Source organism: Malurus melanocephalus, unplaced genomic scaffold, assembly GCF_030028575.1.
Source record: "Malurus melanocephalus ecotype Western Australia unplaced genomic scaffold, MMel_1.1 scaffold_177, whole genome shotgun sequence".
Taxonomy (NCBI): Eukaryota; Metazoa; Chordata; class Aves; order Passeriformes; family Maluridae; genus Malurus; species Malurus melanocephalus.
In genome coordinates, this window is record NW_026623409.1 from 1475954 (window position 1) to 1490743 (window position 14790).

A 14790-nucleotide genomic window follows, 5' to 3' on the forward strand; every position below is an offset into this window, starting at 1 on the left:
TTTCCCAGTTCACATCAGTAGCAGTGGGAAGTTGATAACTGATGTATTGGTGACTGCAGTGTTTATAGTGCCTTTTAAGTGCAGGGCTTTTGAATTGTGGACACTGTGCTGAAATGTTTGGGTTTTTTCTTTTGAAGAGGGAGGGGGGTGTTGTTTTTTTCTCTAATGCTGTGACACACCCATTACAGCTACTGAGAAATGTAGCAAGCTCATGCTGAAGCCTGAACGAAGTTCTAGGTGCTTTCAGTGCTAATTTGTCTGAAGCCTATTTAAATTGGAGCAGTGTCCTCAAAAGCAACTTTGGAGATGAAATTGTTCTTTAATTAAGTGATGTTTGCTAACTAAGGTGTTTCAACAAGTCAACAAATTTCATACCTATTTGAAAAGAAAAGGTCCTGATATTGTGGTGGTACTTCCATATTCTACAGATGGGTTTAGATGGAGTTCAAGAAGACTACATAAGGAAGGCTGAATATCCCTTCAGCTCAGAACAAAAATGGATGGCTGTTAAATGCATTCACAGAACACAGCAGGTAAACTTCAATCACTGTTTCCTTGAGCATTGGCTCTGTAGAATGGTTATCTACCTTGATTAATGTGTTCATTTTTTACTTCAGAAGTTTTGGAAGGCTGGCAGTAGTGCACAGTACTGGAAATATGGTTTGATAGTAGCCACAGCTTCAGTTTCAAGCTCTGAAGTAGAGAAAAGAAACCACAGAAAATAATTCCCATAAAAGACATCCCAGGAAATTATTTAAAGTATTTTCAAAGCTGTGACTTTGAATGTATGCTTGGCTATTTTTTCTTCCTTATTTTCTCTTCTCAAACATCTAAAGCAATTCTGCCAATCTTCTGCTGTTCCAATGCTGCATAGTTACATAATAAATTAAGAGCAAGAATATGCATTGATGTTCAATAGTAAAATTTCTTTCATTTGAAAGTATGGGCTTTCTGTTTTTGATGCAGACATCACGTCCCCAGTGCTGACAAATTTTATTGATGTCAACACTGGCATGGATTATCAATAAAAAACACCCTTTTATCCTCTTTTTCTGTCTTCTGGTGCTTTCACATACATATTTGCAATCATGTTTCATTTAGATTCATATGAATGCTTTTATTACAAGTATTGACATAATCACTGCCAGTCTGATCACTGGAGCCTTCTAGACAATATGTGCAACAAYAGACCTTTTATTTGATTTATGAAAAACCTAGTACTTCAGACTAAAACCAGCTTTGCTGACAGTGTTCCAGTATCACAGTAAAATCTTTGCTTTGGAAAGAAAGCATTTGACTCCTTTTAGCTATGTGAATTATATTGTTGATTATCCATGTCTGCCTAAAGAATGGTGAGCAGAAATTAGGATAACATTTTAATCCATGTAAAGACTTACTATGTCTGTGGTTTTGAATCAGAAATTTTAAAAGATTGTTGGAAAATTAATAATAGATTTAACRGGAGCATAAATGATTTGAAGGTTAAGAAAAGACAGTGGATTTGGAAACTTGTAACTCTCATCAGTTAGTCCTATCATGAAAGATTGAGGTAACTTGACTGCTATGCATATAAATAACTTCACAGGAAGAAAATAGATACACTAAAAAAGAGCTTTTTAGTTCAGCTGGAGAGAAGGTGAATGATCAGTGATTGGAAATTGAGCTGAGGCAGCAGTTCTTAATGGAAAGTGGGGGAAGGGAAAGAATGAGTTGATTTAGCACTGGAATTAAATGCTTGAGGTAGGTGGTGGACTCTCAGTCCTGAGATATGATCATATCAAGGCTAGATGGCTATCTGGAAAATATTAGAGTTATTAGGCCTTTTCAAAGATGGAGGAGATGTTTAATGACCTGTGCAGCTGGTCTGACGATAAGCTTAAGGTATTCCAGGTCTAATGTTCTGTGTAGGTTGAATTTCTGTCCTTTGCAWGGCCCCTTTAGTGTATAAACTGTGACTTGCAATGTCTGTGTCTGATGTCTACTGAAATGAGATATTAGCTTGGCTCTTTTAGCTTTATCATTCTTGAACATACACTGTCTGGAGATACTCAAAGGAACAGATTTTTGTGTTTTGAAGTGTAACTTTGATTTGCATTACGTTCTTGAGATTCTTCACAATAGTACACATGTCATTATTGTGTCCATGTGTGTATGTGCTTGTGTATTTGTACTTATGCACATACATACTTGTGTAGATAACAGCTCTTTTTTCTTTCAGGACAAACCTGAAATTTGCTTTATGAAAGGTGCTTATGAACAAGTCATTAGGTACTGTACTTCATATAATTGTAAGGGACAGAGCCTGCCTCTGGTTCAGCAACAGAGAGAGCAATACCAGCAGGAGAAAATGTCTATGGGTTCTGCGGGACTTCGGGGTAAGGTGTTTCAGTCTCTCAAAAGAACCATTTTTTTTATTTAAATAGCACTGCTTGTTGTTAAAAAAAAAAACAAACAAAAAACAATCAAAAACAACAAGAAGAAACAAGAGCAACCCAAAACACTTGGATAACACTTGGATCTTTGTTTTGGTTGGTGGTTAGGTTTTTTTGTTCAGTAACTGCCATTGTGTTGTTTAGTTTTTAAGCTTGTATAATAACATAATTAAACTGCAAAGGGTGAGAAAGGGCACTGTTGCTTCCTGCTGTCTCTTTCATGTGACCATAACTGAAAAGTACATTGCTACTTAATAGCTTCCATACCTTATTATAGATGCCTAAGGGTTTTTTTTAAATGTGAAAGTGAATGTGTTTATTTGTCCATTACTTTGGCTCCTGCCACCTTCRTGAGTTAGGTTAGCACAACTGATTGCAGGTCAGGAGATGCCATTAGAATTATCTTCTGTATTAACAAGCTGTGTAGAATTCTAGATAAAACAAAGTATTTTTCACAAGATGATTGACAGGAGTTGATTATGGGCCAGCATTATACATGACTGGCTTTCTTTGGCCTCTGTAAAGGCTGTCAAGTCCATGCACAGCTTTTTAATTTTTTGTTTGTTATTATTTTTTAAAGGGAGATGTACTCTGGCTCAGGAAATTCCTAAAATGTAAATTATTAGAAGCTGAGAGGATATGCTAGGAATGGTATCTCTTTGCTGTTTTATTTGAACAGTGATTTATTCTGCCAAACAAAAAAATCAAGGGTAATATTTTGAAAAAAACAAWCTTGTTTTTTTCTTGCAACTCTAATGGCATTCAAATATATTTGAATTAAGAATCCTACTTTAAAAGACATTCCAGTACCTGACATTCCATATACTCAATGAAATTGCCACTCAAAAYGGAAAAATCCCCCAAAACATAAAAGAAATACATTAACTGGTCCTCCCTTTCATCCACTTGCATAAAAGAAATGCACAGAGAAATAACAAAGCTAGATATGGTTTTCTTTCCACATAGTGAAAGTATAAATGCATTCAGATGAGAATAAATAGGAAAGTTATCTTTAAAACCTGCAATATGCCTATTTGGTAAGCAGTTCTTTAGAAGACAAGAGTGTACTTAAGTAGGTTATTGTGAATGCTCAACATTGCTACTGCCAAGGTTTAAAAATTGGAAAATATMAATTCCTGCTCTTTGCTTTATGCTGGCCTATTAGTTTGAAACAGTTGTTTTGAATGCTGATGTAAATGTTCATTTCAAATCTTAACTTTTTTTTTTCTTTGTCTTGTAAAGTTCTGGCCTTGGCTTCTGGTCCTGAGTTAGGACAGTTGACTTTTTTGGGGCTTGTGGGAATAATTGATCCTCCACGGACAGGTGTAAAAGAAGCTGTCACTACACTTATCACCTCAGGAGTTGCAATAAAAATGGTTACTGGAGATTCACAGGAAACTGCAGTTGCCATTGGTATGAATAATTCACTTCCCTTCATAATTTCTTATTTTCTGCTTAGCTTATTGTTATGAAGTATTGGTATTAGTCTTTAACATTTGTAAGTTCTGTATTTTGGGTTCATGTACGGTACAGTGGAATTAGCAGAGAAAATGACCCAAAAGGCCCAGCACCCAAGCCTGAAGTGATACTTGATTTCAACTTGAACAGCAGTTTTTCTAATTTGGTTAATTTATGACTCTGGCTGTATGAAACTGTATTTTATGTCTTTTTCTTATTACATGTGATTGATTTCTGATTCTTGTTGTTACATCACCACCACCACACTCCMTGCCCTCAGCTTTGGATGCATTTCTCATGGCAACAGATAAACTAAAATAGCCAGTGACAAGGAATAATGATKTATGGCGCTTCAGTGCTATCCAGAACAGTTTTGTCCATATAACTAGGTTTGAGGCTCAAGTATTATTAGGTATTTAAACCAACTACCTAATTTCATTTTTACAATATAATGCATTGAAGTACAAGCACTTTAGCCAGAATATGAATTCTTTACAAACAGGATGATGAACTGTTGAATGTGCACATGAAAAGTATACCCCCAAACTCAGAGTATTTTGTCAGGTTTGTTTTTTTCCCTTGTCTCCCTTATGTTATTTTTCATTTTCTGTCATGTTATTTTTGAACTGTGCATTCTTTGAGGGGACCAAGCTCCTCTGTTTGTTTATATGACACCTGACAGGACAACTACAGACCTTTAGACCTAAAAAGACTGAGCAAATAAATACCTGATTAGAATAGACTTTGTAGCATGTTGTTATTACTCAAGAGTTCAGGCAATTTACTCCAACATACTGAATCAATAATGTAGTAAAAAGTTCTGCTCTAGGTATTTAAAATCTGAAATGCTTCAGAAAATATTAGGATTAAAAAAAAATGATTGGGTACTTAATGCCTTAAAAGGGTAAATAAGTGTAATAAAGTTTTTAAATTACTTCTTTACAGCTAGTCGACTAGGATTGTATTCCAAAAATTCACAGGCAATCTCTGGAGAAGAGATAGATGATTTGGATATTCAGCAGCTTTCTCAAATAACACCAAAGGTTTGTTCTGATAYACTACTTACTGAAATATGGTAAATGATACATTTACATATTGAGAAATGCTTTTTTTYCTATGACAAGCTAAAATGTAATTTCTGAGATACAAATAATATTGTTCTAATAAGTATCTTTTGGGCTGACATATGACTGATCTGAAAATTTCTTTCAACTTACGCAATTATGTTTTTAGTGAGTTTTTTTGCTTCTGACTCTTTTAATGATTCAGTTTGTTTTTACTTATAACTGTCATTTTGCCACCTCCCAGTGAATATCACCTTTTTGTATTATTAGGGCATTTTATTTCTGAGTAACTCAGCTCATACATGTAACCTTACAGTCTGCATGTTCAGACAGTCCATTGTTTTGTAATTCATAAGAGGACTTGTCTGTGTTTTTCATKATTTTAGTAGATCTGGGGTCACTGGTTGGGAATTTTGAAAGGGTATATTTRTTAAGTTACTGCTTAAATTTTTAATTATTAAATAACTAAATGGATTAACCAATGATAAAGTTATACATGCAAAGACATAATCAAATGCAATAGAGGTGCAGGTTTAGCAATGTTGCAAAATTTATGCATCAAAATTCTGCTGTGTTTGTCTGCAAAATTAGACTGCAGCATGCTTGAGTGTGGTGTAAGCAAGCCAAAAGCCAGTATTGCAATCAAGAAATGTGCATGTCAGCTTTCTGTCTTTTCTTAGTGACTCACAGAAACTGTGAGAAAGAAACTGAGAAAAAGAAAGAATTGTGTGGAAAATAATATTTTTTGTTTATTTGGTAATACTTGTTCTTAAAGGCTATCCACATTAAATAACTGAAATAGCTACAAAATTACTTAAATGTGTTTAACCAGAGACTCAATTGCTTTTCTAGGTGTTTSCTTAAAATCTTATTAGGGATTTATTAAAATCCACCAATAGGATGGGTAGYTGTATACAGTCTAAACTCATTCTTGAGAAACTTTTTGTCAGGCTTCTTGAAAAGGAAGAATGCTAACTGTATGGAGATTATGGAAAACTAAATTCCATGTGCTAAAATTTCAATTTACAGAGAAGTCCAGAGACCAAAAAAAAAATCAGAAAATTGTTTCTTCCATGTCTTAATTTTTAATTAGCTTTCAATTGTTAATAATATTCTATATAAAGTAGTAAAATTGAAATATCCTGAGTAACTTGGGCTCACAAGGAAAAAGGATGTTGATTATAGAGTCAGCATGGTAGCTGCCTGCATGAATTTATTCAGGAAGGCCAGCAGCAAGCCATTATCGCTCAGCTGCTTCATTATTTTAGAAGGCTTTTAAATTGCATAGTCTGTCTTGAAATAAGTAGCACTAACTTTGTTTACCAGAACACACTCTGAACCTTTGCTGGAATCAATGATTTCACTCAATTAAAAACACAGCTCACTGGAGCTTCAGCTTAAGAGCTGACAAGAATACAGTTGGCCTTTGATAGTATTTTTTAACCCCTACCATAATAGAATCCATTGCAATTCTTCACAATCCTGAAATTTTCATCACTGCTTCATTATTCTTTTAATAGGTTGCAGTATTCTACAGAGCCAGTCCCCGACATAAATTGAAAATTATAAAGGTAYGTCTTATAGAGGCTCAAATGCTGGACTGTTGCTATGGATATTGCCTTTACTTAAAGTATAATGTGCTACAGTGTGTCAAGATGAAATCAGAAATGCATCTAATTTGACAGTGAAGTGTACTTGAAAATATTACCTAGAAAAATGCATAGTGCCCACAAGGAATAGGTAGGTAGCACTGTGCTTTCTTCTGTGTAGGGAGCTGGGGATTGATTGGGATTTTATGTCACGTTGCATTTGAATTGACTRGGAACTTGAAAGAACCATATTTCTGATACTTGTCAGATGAGATAAAAGGGAGTGAATTTCAAGCCATGTCTGTGGCAATGCCTCTATTCAGAAGTTAACAAAAGAAGGTAGCAAAGAGGGACATACTCTGTAACAATTGGAACAATCAGAAAAGTAACAATAAGGCAAAGTCAAAACACTGGGACTGTGGGGATGCATGGAAGATTTATAAGAAGGTGATAATGGTAATATGTAAATTCAATATCTTCTGTCTTTCTCTRGAGTTTTTTCCTTTCCCCTAAAGGCAAATTTTATATTATCATAGCTTTAAAAGTTAGGCTATCTGAACAGATGAACTGAAGTTTAACCTAAAATCTTGTATAAAAATTATTTAGAACAGAAACAGCTGGGTTTATTTTTTTAGGACATTACAGTGCAATTATAAGAAATGGGGGTGGGGGGCAATGACACAAACCTTGTATCTAGAATAATTTTATAGGATGGGTTATTTCAATCCCTGATTTAAGTTCTTTTCCCTCTCTTTAGTCGCTGCAAAATAATGGTGCTGTAGTGGCTATGACAGGAGATGGAGTGAATGATGCTGTTGCTCTGAAGGCTGCAGATATTGGTGTAGCAATGGGACAAACTGGAACAGATGTTTGTAAAGAGGCAGCAGACATGATCCTCGTGGATGATGATTTTCAGACAATAATGTAGGTGGCCTTTATGTGCATCCCTTKTACTATATAGCTTTAATGAGATATTGCCTGGGTTAAAGCCAATAGAAATTCCCTGARCTTGTAAGTGTAGCAGCTGTAAATGAGTTTCCTGCTCAGTCAGGAGTATTAGTGTATTTGGAAACATAACTGAGGTGAAATTTGAGTCCATTAGCAGTTAGTAGATTTCATTCAATTTCTTACTTCAGAAGTATAAAATGAATGACAAAATGACAGAGCATTYCACTCAAGATTTAAAAAATTTACATAATTTTCAACTCTTAAATGTCATGGTTTCAGAAAAGGAAAAAAAAAATCTATTTAGATATCACATGTGAAAAGGTTATTAGCTTTTGGTAACCAGCTGTTTATACTTGTTCATTTTTTTGGTTGGTGTATTTCAAAAAGAGCTTAGCTAAACTTATTCTATTTTGACTTTAGTTCATCTGACTTTTGAAGGCAGTGATTGTTGACAGAGCTGAACTGCTGTCTGGTGAAATAGCCTTCATTTTGAAATTATGCATCAATTTCAGAACACTTCAGTTCCAAAGTATGACACTTAAACCTTGGCAAGAAGTGAAATAAGAAGTACAGTATAAGAAAATCTACCTATGTAGCAGTATGTCAGAGGATGATCTGAGGTTGTCACACTAACTCAGCCAACAGAAATGTGCTGTTATGCAAAAACAAAACAGAGAAGGGAATCATTTTAACATAGTCAGAAGAGTACATAGGAAGGACATCTGTAGTAAGTACTTTACATGGGCTTGGTGAGGCTGTTGCTGGAATACTTAATCTAATTTTGCTCACTTTATCAGGAAAGTTCTCAATAAAGAGTGGTGAATGCTAAGGAAAAAAGAACAATKAACTTCCATAGTTTTACATCTTTTACCTGCCCTTTTAATTTTTGTTTTAAGTTACAGAAGGAATGCTGTTTCATTACTGGGGAATTGGAAGAAAGAAATCAGTTTTATTTGAAGCAAAGTAGGCTTGATTTGGGTATTAGAAAATCCTTTCTCACTGCAATAATTGTGATGATTTSATAGGCAAGTTGTGACACATGCTAGGGGTTGTGAAGATGGTCTGTGCATATTTCATTCTGGTACAAGAGGAATACAYGGTCCTCTAAAGTTATGCTGTATTTCTGAGTTTTTTTAAAGTATGTGTGTGTGGGGTTTGTTGGCTTTTTGGTTTTTGTGTTGTTGGTTGTGGTCTTTTTTTTTTTAAATTACCTGACTTGAATTGGAAGCTCTTATCAAGGATGGTGGTGAATTTTGAACAAGGAGAAGTTCACTAATAACATTTCATTTTGAAAGTTATGCAGCTGGAAAAATAACTTGTGATTATTCACAATCACAGAATAATTTGAGTTCTTATAGTCAAGTTGAAAAGCAATGATTACCAAAGTTATAAGAATCTCAACTCTAATTGTTTCTTGCTATTTTTATTGCTGCTTAAATGAATAGCTCTTTTGGTTTGTTTTAATCTTTTTTGGCAGTAGATTCATTTATCTAGTAATGTAATCTTTGTTTTTTATTGCAGGTCTGCAATTGAAGAGGGTAAAGGAATATATAATAACATAAAAAATTTTGTTAGATTTCAACTGAGCACGTAAGTTTGAAAAGTTGTCAGTATCAGAAGTTTCTTGTGAATGAATCAAAACATGAAGCAGATGCATAAATTCATGTCAAATTTCGCATAGGATGCTGGTTTGCTATGCTTTTGAGTTTTCAGTATTTTGTTTCATGTCTTGTTTTATTTTTAAAGAATCAGAAGGTACATAAGCAGACATGTAATTTTATCTCAATTCTTGTTAAGATGTGTGAAGTCAATTACTGAAAGGATAGAGAGAAACAGCGTAGCTTTTGGGTCCCTGTTTAAATAAGAAGCTTGTAGTGAGTCCTTCCTTAACCAGAACAYGTATTCAAATAGAGAAAACCAGGGAATCAGGTGGTTCATTTTTCTGAAATCCATGAATGAGTGGAATGAGTTAGCTGTATGAAGCTGACTTCCTTTTCTTGCGTRTAAGGATTCATATGCTAGCTGTAGAATGTATTAAAGAGTTTCAAAATTTTTGTGAGATTATCTTACTGGATCTGGATTCAGGGACATGGTTTTTCTCTTCACCATGTCATTCATCTACTTTTTTGAAGCCTTCATGACATTTTAGAATGGTCTGAAATTTGCAGAAATTAAAAAAAAAACCGAAGCAAACATAAAGCCTCAAATAAAACAAACCCAAAAAAGTCCCACAAAACCCTCAACCCACAAACAACAAATACCACTCACTCCCCCCACCCCCAATACAAAACAAAGCAAAAATTATCAACTCCCAACACAACAAAACCCAGAAAAGACCAACTGTTTACCTGCGTCAGCATTTTAAGAAGTGGCATGTACTTTTAGTCTTATCAAGTATCCTGCACTGGTATAAGACTAGAGTAGAAATCTGCTGCTCAAAAATAACTGAGTACAGATGTTCTAGGGAAGTGTGCTTGCCTGTTAGCCCTGGCCATGGTAGCCTCAGGATTTTGATGAATCAGTTACACTTTGGCTTTTTCTGTCCCTCTTTGCAGGGAGAGCATAATAGGGCTCAGTACAGTGCTAAATTTGGAATTATTATAAGCCTTGCTCTCTTCTTCGTGGTTATGAAACCGCTTAATCTTGCCCTGAGCAATTAGTGCATACTTGTTTACAGAGGTTTCTAATGCCAATCTTGCAGCTAGTTAACCTCTTTTTCACTCTTTGCCCTGGCCTTCTCATCTTGCTAGTAATGAGGAGTGGTGTAGGTATTTTTAGGGAGCTTTACTAGTACCTCGCCTAGGTACCAGGCAAAACCAGTGACAGGTGCACAGAGTGAGTTTGTTTACATCAGAAGTGGAAAAGCAATTTGTTTTGCAAAACCATGTTTAGAAGTTCAGCTTTTGGCACAAGAAAAGTATAGGACCTCATAAAAAAATTCAATTACTCGAAGGTGAGTGATAATTCTGAAATGTTGTCTAAAGTTTGGGAGGTTTTTAAATGCAATTTTTCTGCCTTTTTATTGCCAGAATAATGGTGCTTTAAATATGGRCTGTGTCAGAATGAGTATACTAAAGGATTTCATGCTCTGCCTTTAAAGTTTGACTTACATCAATCATGATTCACACTGTCAAAGTCTGTATCTACTCTTAAAATAGTTGAAGTGTTGATTACAAAGCAGTTCTCAGTGGATGTTCAGAAATATTCTATGCTGACAGTTGTAAAAATGGCTTCTTTCAACAGGAGTATAGCAGCACTGACTTTAATCTCACTGGCTACATTAATGAACTTTCCTAATCCTCTCAATGCCATGCAGATCTTATGGATCAATATTATTATGGATGGACCTCCAGCTCAAAGGTAAGTAATTACTTTTAACTCCGTTAGGWTCTGTAGTCCTTGTATTTCAACAAGGAAAATGGTTGCTCATAATAGAAACTGTGACCTGTTAAGCGTCAGTGAAATATTTCTGAAATAGCAAATTTTCTCAGTAAATTTCAATGTTTGCAGTATGGTTCTATGTTAATTCTATTTAGTTTGCTTTAATATGTAATGATATGGGGCAGCAGGGATACCTAAAGATCCATGGCTATGCCCATGAAACTGGCATGCAGGGTTCTGGCTTCCCTCTGAGTTCTTCCTCTGACCCTCTTCACTGCAGGCAGATGGTGGAGGGAGAGATGGTGAGGAACTAGCATTAAATCCTCTTTCTTTCAACTCAGGAAATCTAATCCTTAAGTTAGAAGCAGTGAATTATTTTTATGATGACAAAAATGTAAGATGTTCTTTTTAATTGTAAGCCTTGGGGTGGAGCCAGTGGATAAAGATATTATTCGAAAACCTCCAAGAAATCTGAAGGACAGCATTCTGACCAAAAACCTGATTGTTAAAATACTGGTTTCATCAATAATTATCGTGTGTGGAACGCTGTTCGTCTTCTGGAGAGAGGTATGACAAAAGTGCAAAAGTTAGAGCAGTAACAACCTAAGTTAAAAGAAATCCTTTTTATACCAGCWGTTGGAATTTGGAATTAGTATGAACTTAGTTGCAAGTTTTGACYATCATTTAACACTAGCAGAGTAGAGAGGAAGGTTTTCAAAATAGTTGTTGAAATGAGAAATACAGTTTTATTCCCCAAACTCCATTTTAACGCAGACTTTTCCAGGTTCCAAATCTACTTTGGAAACTTTGGCCCATAGAAATGAATTRTGCAAATCTTCTAGCCAGATTATTATGAAACAACCATTTGACTTTGTTTTCCCACTAAGAAAAATGTTGTTTGAACATTTGGTAGTGCWTCACAGAATTCCTGCAATTTGGATCATCAGGAGGCTTCATTTAATCATAGCTAGGAATGACAAATTGTAATAAGTTACAGGTGTGTAATTTTTCCTGTATGATTTATTAAATCAGCTTGGGGAAAACAAGTTGCTTTTGCTTTCATTTCCTAGCTGGCAAAACCCACTGTAGAATTTTTGTTAATTATTTTGTGTAATTGACTTTGTTTTATTGTGGAGGGTTTAAAGTGTGCTAAACCATTTAATTTTCTTTTGTTGGCAGTTAAGAGACAATGTAATAACACCTCGWGATACAACCATGACTTTTACCTGTTTTGTATTTTTTGATATGTTCAATGCTTTGAGTTCCAGATCTCAGGTAAGCGATTCATATTGTCATTTTACCCATTATTAACACAATAATCAGGGTTTTCTTTGAGGGAAGATCTTGCTGTGTTTGTTCTAAGTGYTTTCCTGCAGATATACCTCACATCTGCTATTAAGCTCAGAGTTTCATGTTTTTACTAGATAGGATTTCTTAATTTACAGATAAATTAGATTACTTAATCCATTTACATGGTGGTCTTTTGACAAAAGCAATAAAGTTGTTAGTAAGAGCTGAAGAGTGAAGGTCCTCTGTATTGCTGTGTACACTTAGTTGGTTTTTTCCTTCCTGGAAATTCTGTCATTTCAGCAGCCTTACCAGAATGTAACATTTTTTGAAGGCCTTAGCTTTTATATTTTGTAATCCTAAAGCCATAGTGTAAGGAAAATTTCTGAAACCATTCTCTATTTTTTTTATCTATACTTTTTCATTTCAAGGAATCAAGTCTGAAATTTTSTGATAGTATACATTACTACATTTACTTGAATTTGCAGTCTGTTWTCTCATATGGAATAGTGTAGGGGGAACCCTTTTCTGCTGCATTGTACTTGTGGAAARGGGAGCTCAATATGGAAGTTGTTGACTATGAAGACAAGACTTGTAGTCTATTTACCAGGGAGAAAATGCAATTAGCCTTTTCAAGGACTTGTTCTGGATTATCTGAGAGGTCAACAAGTAATATTTTACATTTTTCTAAAAGTCTGGATGAAAAGGAATTGTTGTTTATAATTTATTTTCTTGTGTAGATAATTAAGATTACACGTACAGTGTTACAAATAACTTTTTCTTACAGACAAAATCTGTGTTCGAGATTGGACTTTGCAGTAACAAAATGTTCTGCTATGCTGTCCTKGGATCTATAATGGGACAGTTATTGGTCATTTATTTTCCTCCACTTCAGAAAGTTTTCCAAACAGAGAGCTTGAGTTTCCTGGGTAAGAACAGTTCCCTTTTCAAAACTGTGCATTAGGGATTCATTTATAAATGTGTTAAGTGGTGGTTCTGTAAGAGCACTTTCTGGCTTTTTGCATACAACAGGAATACAAAGCCTGCTGATCCTTTTTGTTTTGTGGGTAGGGTTTTTTGGGGCYTTTGTTTGTTTCACTGGTTTGGGTTTTTTAAATGTTTTAGATGTTTTCTYTGGAAACCATGATTTAAATGCATATGATACACAACTGATCAGTATGTTCTTAAAATTTTAGGTGCTTATTTATTTGGGCATTTTTATTACAAATTCCATTGCAGGCAAAATTATTGASTTTCTAGGTTTTTGAGCATTATTAATTTAGTTGTTTCACAAGTTTTTTCTCTGGATATAAACACTTTATTTAGAAATCTGGATCCTTTAATTGCATTGTCATAGGGTAAACAAACATTAGGATTAAAAAAAGCTATAGATACATAATGCTCTTGGCCTCATTAAGACTTRGTTTTATTACTTTTGTGGTTTTCTGGAGTTAAATTATTGTAATAAAATACATGAATTTTTTGGTAGCATAATTTCTGATTATATTAATATTCTTTTTACAGAATTAATTATGTTGCTGAAAAGAAGGTTATGAAATACTTTAAAAGGTTTTAATATCTTGCTTGTACTTAACAAAGTGTGTATACACTTTGCACACTAATCTTCTAGTCCTGCAAAAAGTTGAATYTTGCTTCATTTCTCTTGAACTTTCCGAGTGATTGGGAGAAAATTTGTAAGTCTTGCTTCACCCTTAAATAGCCATTTTAAAAAAGGCTAATTATCTCTTACAGATTTATTGTTTCTTCTGGGACTCACTTCCTCTGTGTGCATAGTGACTGAGCTAATAAAGAAGTTTGAAAGAAGCAAGGAAAAGATCCAGAAACATGGAAGTTCTTCTTCATCAACTTCATCTTTTCTTGATGTATGATGCATATTGCATTCTTGTGTTTGCAAACTTAGCGATTGCTGTCTAAAGATGTTGRAGAAAGCAAAACACTATTTGGAGGATAAAGAAATCCTGAGGGCTTTTGACAAGTCCTTTGTTTCAYTGAGTAATGACGAACTTCATGTTTCAAGACTGTTTAGAATTTAACTTCCAGCTGTGGAAGTAACAAATGAAATTATGCAACTTTGGTAACATTTTTCCTCAAACAAAAATTTACTTTTAAGATTGAATGGTATGGGGGCGGGGGGAGGGGGCAGGGTTTAATTTAAAGAAAGATCTAAGCCCAAGTCCCATTTTCTGCACTTAAAAGATATAACTGTGTAAAATCTTTCTCTTAGATATAAATATTTTAGTTTGTTTTTATTTAAAGCATTGTACTATTCTACTTTTATGGTGGTGGGACTTTGCTACTAATACAAGGATAAAAATATTTCAGAGGCATTCCACTGGGTTTAGAGTCTGTCACAAGAGTGCCATATTCTAGCTACTGTATTTATTTACTTTATCCTGCAATGTGTAAGCGGCTCAAGTACCTTGTGCTACAGTTTTTTGTATCCCAAATTTGGTTTTTTTTTGCACAGGATGTGACCGCTGTCAGATCACTGTTTTCTTTTTCTGTGATTGAAAAGCCTATACTGCAATTTGAAGTAAATGTTTGCTTTTCTTACAAGTGTGTYGCCTCTTTTTCTTAGAAGAAACTGGCATTTATACTGGATGAATGAGG

The 14790-nt window shown here is 34.6% G+C and overlaps 1 protein-coding gene across 5 annotated transcripts in view; it reads left to right on the top strand.

The window, feature by feature from the left end:
• The window catches only part of ATP2C1 (ATPase secretory pathway Ca2+ transporting 1), a 62071-nt gene extending 47335 nt beyond the window's left edge, over positions 1-14736 (top strand). For all 5 annotated transcript variants that reach the window (XM_057372719.1, XM_057372722.1, XM_057372721.1 and 2 more), the window contains 12 exons: positions 429-533; positions 2219-2375; positions 3675-3845; positions 4836-4933; positions 6475-6525; positions 7301-7467; positions 9013-9081; positions 10735-10851; positions 11292-11439; positions 12052-12147; positions 12947-13088; positions 13912-14736. In XM_057372719.1, the coding sequence (XP_057228702.1) occupies positions 429-533; positions 2219-2375; positions 3675-3845; positions 4836-4933; positions 6475-6525; positions 7301-7467; positions 9013-9081; positions 10735-10851; positions 11292-11439; positions 12052-12147; positions 12947-13088; positions 13912-14048 (1458 nt within the window). In that variant the 3' untranslated portion in view covers positions 14049-14736. The remainder of the gene's footprint in view (positions 1-428; positions 534-2218; positions 2376-3674; positions 3846-4835; positions 4934-6474; positions 6526-7300; positions 7468-9012; positions 9082-10734; positions 10852-11291; positions 11440-12051; positions 12148-12946; positions 13089-13911) is intronic.
• The last annotated feature ends 54 nt before the right edge of the window (positions 14737-14790 follow it).